The 7,865-nt window shown below is 50.9% G+C and overlaps 1 protein-coding gene across 1 annotated transcript; it reads left to right on the forward strand.

Annotated features, from left to right (window-relative positions):
• Positions 1–7,045: 7,045 nt before the first annotated feature.
• N7481_013040 (uncharacterized protein) lies at positions 7,046–7,439 on the forward strand (the record flags this gene model as incomplete). The annotated part of the gene is given in 2 exon segments (XM_057272259.1): positions 7,046–7,208; positions 7,225–7,439. The coding sequence occupies 2 exon segments, from the start codon at positions 7,046–7,048 to the stop codon at positions 7,437–7,439; spliced, it is 378 nt and encodes a 125-aa protein (XP_057116447.1).
• Between the last annotated feature and the right edge of the window lie 426 nt (positions 7,440–7,865).

The following is a 7,865-nucleotide window of genomic DNA, read 5'->3' on the forward strand; positions in this document are numbered from 1 at the left end:
TCAACATGCCGCATATGTTTTCTTTTTCGTTCGGAGATAATCGCGGCGTCTAAGACTGTCTTGCCTCGGGGCCTTCCATAGGTACAGTACAGAGTACGGAGATTGAGTTGATCGGTTTGACAAGAGGACTGGAGCTCATTTCTCTCCAGCTACAGCGTAATATGTACGTCTCTTGGATATTAGATTGCTGCCTTCCCCCCCCAAATAGCGAAGTACAAAGCACACCTGTCGTGGGCATGTAGTACATTCAATGTAAAACATTAAAGGTAAATCTAGTCAAAACAACACAGGAAAGGCAACAGTTACTGTACCCCGAGGATTCTAGGATATGATGGAATCAAATGACCGATTGACGCACAGCGAAGATGGAAAAGAAAGTGAGAATGAAAAAAAGAAAAAAAAAACTGGTCAGGGACTTGCACGAGGTTCATCTCGATCCATCCATCAGCGCCACAATCAGTACAATGCAGCAATTCAAGTAGCAAACATTTTCTCTGTCTCGATCTTGGGGGCGACGAAAGTTAAATCCAATATTTATTTCATGCGGTATTCGGCAGCCACAGCCTTCCAATTCGCTGGAGGGGGAGGAGTGTGATTCAAAAGAAGTAGCTCCTCGCAAGCCCCCCAATGACGCAGTGTTTGCCCGGGTTCACCCATTACCCCATCACGACTCCATCTCTTCAACCCTATCTCCTTTGATCATTCGCTAGGGAAGAAGAGGGGCAGAGATGAGCTGAGATGTACGGCGTATTTTGTATCTTTGCGTGCTGAAAATGTAACCATCCTGTCACTCACCGGGCCCAAGAATTGAGCAACGCCTTGACTAACCTCCGTAGCTGAAGCAATGGGTGACAGAGATGAGCAGGGGCCAACGGAGATAACGGTTTCCGACCTCATTTCGTTTCGTTTCCTTTTATTTGTCAAGGCCAAGTCCAATCTCCTAAAACAGCCGGGTGAAGGGAACCCCGTCCTTCTCAGTCTTCTTTCTCGTCCTCGACCTCGACCTCGACCTCGACCTCCGCGGAGCCGAGCACACACATTACAGCCAGCCTAGCCCCTGGTTCAATTTACCCGCGAGAAGATGCGTTTTAGACTTATCGCCCCCATGTCTCGCTCGGCTGGTGCAGATCAGCCCGTTCCGTACGGAGTACTTTAATCGAGTCCACTTTCTCCCAGTCCAACCCTGTAACATGCGCCGTCCACTAACCCTCAGTCATGTACGGAGTACTCCGTAGCAGTCTGCCTTTCTCCTTTCTTGTGTGAACAGACCCACGCGTATCCAAGATTCGCAGCGGGATTCCCCGCATTGCCGGACGTGGTAGGATTTACGTGGCCAGTGAGAAGACAGGGATTAAGCCAGAGAGATCGGGATCCTTCGATGGTATCATTTCTAAGGGAAGAAGGGGGAAGGGGGAGGGGGGGGCGTCAAACAAAGAAAATCAAGTTGGTCGAATGATCTTCGTAAATTGAGTGGAGCAGCCGAGAATTGAGTACATCAATTACTTAAAACAGTGAAAGGAACTCGAAATAGACGAACAAAACTCAATGCTACCCGTCCATAGAACAAAGAGAGAAATTGAAAAGTGGACGGGAGGAAAGCCGCCCCCGCATTTGAGACCTGTTTTTGATTCCTTCAGGCTTCCTAATTCTTGTTTTTTTTGCTTTTCATTGGTAGGGATACTAAATCCTGCGGATGAGCGCTTTTCCAGCTTCGAAATTAAGTACGGAGTATACATACATACAGTAGGATCTTGCGAACGGACCGAAAAGAGATAGAGGAGATAAGGATGGAAATTCTATGTTCGAAGGATGTATGTACTCTGTTCGCGCATTACAACTTTGTAAGTCCTTCGCACATGCAAGATGGATCCACCAAGCTAAAGTAATGAAATTATTTCACCTGGATCTAGATCTTCTGGGAGAAATACCTCAATCTAAGACAAGAATCAAACCATATACAAGACCTACCTAGTCAAAATTAAAAGTTGTATAGGTATACTCAATATATCAAAGTATGGTTAGTGACAGTACCTAGGTATCATCTCGTTGCAGTGTACAAAATCTCTCACCACATACTTCGTTTGTGCTCAGGTGCAGACGGAGTTGATGCACACGGAGTTGAATGCACTCAAAAGCACCCATCACTAGCATACATACAGTACTTGTGTAATCCATACTCCGTAACGACCATCCAATCACCTGGCCAAGCCGCATGCCAAGACTAGGGAATACGTATGTAGTTTCCAAGGGAGGGAAACACAGAGCCCCGGCTATAAACAAATCGCGTGCATCATTACGAGTCACGCCCGTGAACAGGCCACACACCCGATGAGCATTATCGTACTCCGGACGTCTTCCAACCTCCACATCCGCTTGGTCGAGCAGATGGACAGAACCTGTCACTTTGTTATACCAATCCCATCTGACGTAGATACCCAGGCGTGCTGTGGCTAGTCAAATGGTCATTGCGCAATAACGGTTATGCTCTTAGCGCTGATACTCTACAAGTATTGGCGGAAGGATTGACGTTTGGGGCAAGTGGGCCGTTCGGGCGGGGGTGGTTGGAGGTCTCATGGGGGGGGTAGATGAGATCAATCTGAGCTCAGAGGCTTGTTTTTTGAGGGATTCGGAGGGTAGAGGGGGAAGGGGAAGAAAGAATGGTCGTGCCAAGGCTAAATAGATTTACTATATTTTCTCCTCTTTGGGTGGGATGTCCGGGGAATGGCGAGTCAGGATGGAGGATGGAGACGGATGATGTAGGCACCTATCCGAAGCTATGGTACGGGTCGCGTAGCGCTGGGAGAGATCGATGCAAGTTCTATCACCTGTGCGGCCCTGACTGGTGCGAGTTGGGGAAGGAATTCGTCCGGATCGGCACGAGGACAAAGACTGCCGGTTTCTAAACCTGTTATTGGTTGTCTTGCTGGCCTTAGTACCCTGTGTTATACAGTGGCGACCAGTGTGATGGGAGTTAAGTTCGAGTTCCCCAGTTTGATTCTTTGATTGCCTTGAGACCAAACTTGTCTACGATCGACGGCTGGATACATCGGATGCATGGGTTGATTGATTGAGCTGAGATTACTCATACACTCTCCGCCCCTACGTCCTCTGTCCTGGGATAGGTCGGGTAAGGTCAGTCGTTGTTGTCATGTTGTCATGGGCAAGTATCTGCCGACGCTAGTTGAAAGAGCCTTAGAAGAGGTAAAACAACGAGCATAATCTATTTTGACTTTATCCAGAAAAAACCACACGATGTCCCACCGGAATTTGTTCCGCGCCAGTGTTCGACCTGGCGAGACTCGCAGATCTCTAGTAATCCCCACTGACCTTTCGTTCTGTACGCACAGCATAACACAAGTAGAGTATACGGTCTACAACTGCCTACCTCGGCAGGACCGCGGAGCAACGGAGTGCTCGACGCTACAGTAGTTAGTTTGGTTCGAAGTGGAGAGTGCTTTGTGCTTTTGTGCTCAAGCCCTACAAGTGATAAGTGTAGGAGGGTGGGGGGGGAGGGAAGGTGGATTCGAATCAATTCGATTCGCTTCACGATCGACCGCTCGAGCTTCCCCTTTGCGCCCCACTAGCACGCATATGCATCGTGCTGCGGCGAGATTCTGAAACATCTCGCGAGGGCCACGCGACACGCTACTGCTGCGTGCTGCAGGTTAACGCCCGCGGGAACGATGGCTCACAAACTCGGCGGGTTGAGAAGTATCGGTGTAAATGTAAATTCTTGCGGTCTGGCGAGGTCATCGTGTTTCTCATGACTATCATTTTGGTTATTATATCTTGCCCAATCAACATCCTCCAACTCTCGTGATGTGCCAACATTCGACGCTCAAGGTGGATATATGGGGTTCCGCTACTCTGCTAGATTCAATCGCGTCTCGGTACTCACGCCGTCGAGCTCGTGGGCCATTTTCGGGTCCGGATGGTGGGGCCGCATGGAAGGACCCGATTTCGCGAGAATTTCGGTCCTCTGGTGGATGATCGGGAGATGGAAACACATGCGAATCTGGGCTGAAGCGAGACAAGCCTGAAAGATGAGAAAGAGAGCCAACGGGGGCTATTCTTGTTGTATTGCGTGTTCATTCGGGAAGAGCCGCCCGATGGTCAGAGGAAAGGGGGACAGGAAAAAAAAGTAAAAATAAAAAGCAAACAAAGAAATCGCTATTTCGTACGAGTACTCCGTACGAGTAAATACTACTTACCCACTCCAGTTTAGGCTCGCCTTTCAAGCTGCAGTGTCCTGAGTGTGATGGAGGAAAGGCTCGGGCTGGACCTCGAACTAATAATTAGCCTGCCAGAAACCGGCACAATCCCTTCAGTCTTTGGCTCTCCGAGGGCTGCCGGAACTGCTCTCTGCGTACTAGGACAATCCGGACCGCGGAGAATGGTATTTGGTGGTGATCCAATGAGGTCGCCAGCCAAGGATTCCCCTGGCCCCCCGCGTGGTCCATCCTCCGTGCCCATCCAAACCCTAAAAATCGCTCGGCCGTTGGCGTTTTTTTCCCGGGGCAGATCCTCCCGGGGGTAGATGATATTTCCGTGCTCAGCGACAAGGGTACGACAACTTTATTTCGAGTTGATGCGCGTGCGAATGCGGGCGTGATATGGGTTTATCCGTACTCAGGTGGAGATCTCGAGGATATAGCCATCCTCCGAATACGAAAGACAGCGCTGGGTGGACGATGTCGATCTTAACGAGACCGACATTCAAGGGATTAGATTGACATCAATTGTCCCATTCCTAGCAATGTTGTCTAAACCCATGGTCCATCACCCCTCCGAACCGTGTCTACACTAGATCCGAAAGGTATCCTCCGATATTCCCCTTACTATAATGTAGTATATTATAGCACCGTCACTGGGATCGAAATTCACCAGGCAGACATAGTCGATCATGCTAGTATAATAGAAACGGCTATACATCTATGACGCGACACTGACGCCAGGTGGTGGTTCTGGTAATCTCCTCAAGCTAGCGCCTAGGACTCCTTGACCCACGTTAGAGCGATTAGCGAGACTCCGCATTGACTGACCGCACGATGCGACCAGCTTTGCCGATTGCCGACTCCACGGGCGTGACTGCCTGGATTATCCAGCACAGGATGGAGTAGACAGGCTAAATGGGTATACTACTACCTACGGAAGAGCAGAGGCGAACTGTGGTTGAGGTGAAGATCAATAACTCAAGTAGTATGAGTATGTGCGTAGTTCCCGTTCTTCCCCAGCACCAGCATCGACACCTCCAAGCGCGATCTGCACCCAGCAAGGGCGGGAACCCCGGCCCTCAGTTCCCAACGTGGCCCGCTGGGAACTAGATGTGCAGCAGCAAGCCCAAAGGGCCCAAGAGCCGAACCAAAACAACACGGAGCACGGCGCCCCGATACATCTACCACAAGAGACAGGTTTTCTCCGACGGTACCCCATCTGGAGTGACTAGAATGACTATCTAAAGTGTGGCGTCGAGGATACCTATGGTATGGCAGCGCGAAGCAGAAGGGGAAAACTTTGGGGAGGGTAAGGTAAAAGGCACTCTGTCGTCTCCAATCTCTAATCTCCGCCGGTTCCGATGTCGATTAATGATGAATTTGCTATGCAGACGCAGCCTGCGCAGTTCAGCCACGGGGACCAGAGCTCGGCGACCAGCAGGCCCTAGATGACACTAAGACGGGCTAAGGAGTGAGGTCCATATTCAAACGGCGGCGCACCGGCCTTTTTCTTTGTTTGTTACGCATGACGTATCCCGAGGTCGGATCGACATCGGGGGTAAGGCGATTTTGAGTCTAGGAGTTGAGGCATTTCGTGGATTTGACTTTGATTCTTTCGGCCGTGGCAGAATTTAGCAGGAGCCAGCAGCAGCAAAAGTCGCAGCAAAGTCGCAGAACTAGTCAGCGGGAAGCAAGCCCGACTAATGCCCAATCCTAGACTTGCGTGCTCAAGCGACCTCCCTAGTCGATCCGGGGCGGAAGTGGCACTCTTAGCAGAGCAAATCGAGAGAATCTTGACTTGATCCGCCCAGGGGTTGGAGAGAGGTCGCTTCCACGACCACGACCTTCTTTTCCTTCTCCACCACCAGATCACGGTTCCAACCGTGAAACCTTTCTGGAACGGTACGACGGCAGGCTGCTCGCATGCCGTCAGCGGCAAATGAATATGCTCCTTGCGTGAAAATGGTCAAACCCGCGTGGCCAGTGATTCGAGAGAGAGCGCGGAGACTTGTGCCGGAGGGACACCTTATACTCGATGCAGTCTAGATGGGTGGTCTTTGCATTCATGCTAGTAGATCGAAGTGGATATGGCACCATGGCCTGGCTCCTCCATCATTTCCTGAGTTGGGGGACGATCTTAACGAGGACAGCTGAAAGGGTGGGACCCGGTGCGGGTACGGCTTGACGCGACAACCCATGCACCCTGCATCGATCACGACCCTAGCACCAATAAGCGGAGAGTCTGGAATGACACCGTTTCTCTCGGCCCCCCCCGAAAATTACATCCCAAAAAAGGGATTAATTCAAAAGAGAAAAAGAGAAGACCGAGAAAAGGGGGGGGGGGAGCTGGATCTATGCACCGGCTGGTTTAGCCCTAAGTTTCGAGAGTTCCTCAAATCCCCGGCTGAGCAGACTCAGGCTCAGTCTCGATGGATAGTAGGTAGAAATGCTTACTGCCTGATTGGACTAACCAATCCAACATTCGCAACTGGATTGTGAATGGCTCTGCTTATGGTTTCCCCTCCCGGAGTACATGCTAGGTACTAGTCTGCTTCTGGAAGCCAGCAAATGACACCCACCCACCATCTTTTCATCGGTGAGTGTGAGTGTGAGAGTTTGTGCAGGCACTCTGCGGACCTCGTGTGCTGGGCTTTCTCTGTGATTCCAATATTCCATCGCCTCTCCTAGTTTTAAAATCGACCCTACTCCACTTGAGCCTCAGCCGATTATCCCCGTCTCAGGAAGACGGAGGATCAGTTGAGGCCGGTGATATGAACGGATCCCTAATTTAGGGTCGCTGTCTCCTGTGGTCAAGCATTTCGGACATTCACATGGCCAATTTGATAAAAATACACCTCGAAGAAAAGTCCCCTCGCAAAAAAGCAAAATCCGACGCCTTCTCGAACGCCAAGCTTGGACTAGGTCGGGTGGAGGCCCGCATCGGGGACAGCCTGCGTCCACATTGGCCTTGGCCATCTTCAGCGTCAGTACTCCGTATGATCGTATGTAGGCAATGCTGAAGGTGGGAAGACCGTCGCTGTCACTGCCACCGCTTTGAATGACACTGCCATGTCCCCGCACACCAACGGGAAACAACATATCCCGTATGATGTGCCGGTCATCTGCATCGCTGGGGAGTTCGGGAATCAGCTTGAGGCTGGAGGAATCAAATCAGGGTTACACGGCACTCTTCCTGCCACCCACGAACGCACCACGGGCCAGTGAAAGTGTGATAAGCGGCCGTTAGCTGTTTCGAGTTTATTTAGACGGGGGGGCCCCGATGGGTCGCATGCTTCATTGGTGGGGCGCGTGGCAGTAAGCCTGCATCTACTGCATATCTAGTGTACAATCCGTACGAAAGCCACTCTGTATTCGTACTCCATAACAAGCGTTAGTGCTCCGTACGGAGAAGACAGATCGGACCCAGTCACCTCCGTCTATCTGCCGATCAGCTCGATATACTCCGTGAAATCGCTCAGCCCAATACGCTACTGACGCGTTCCTGAAACGGCCTCTGCACGATCCAACGTCAATCATTTTGACTTTGCACCTTTTTCTTTTCTTTCTAGCCTGCTTCTCTGTCTGCCTCCCGCCCTCCATTCCAGCAGCTCCACCCCTACTCCATCCTCTCCGAGATCCACCGAAAGCCTC

This window comes from Penicillium waksmanii (genome assembly GCF_028829765.1).
Source record: "Penicillium waksmanii strain IBT 27052 chromosome Unknown utg000010l:1.0-3698451.0:1.0-3701458.0, whole genome shotgun sequence".
Lineage (NCBI taxonomy): Eukaryota > Fungi > Ascomycota > Eurotiomycetes > Eurotiales > Aspergillaceae > Penicillium > Penicillium waksmanii.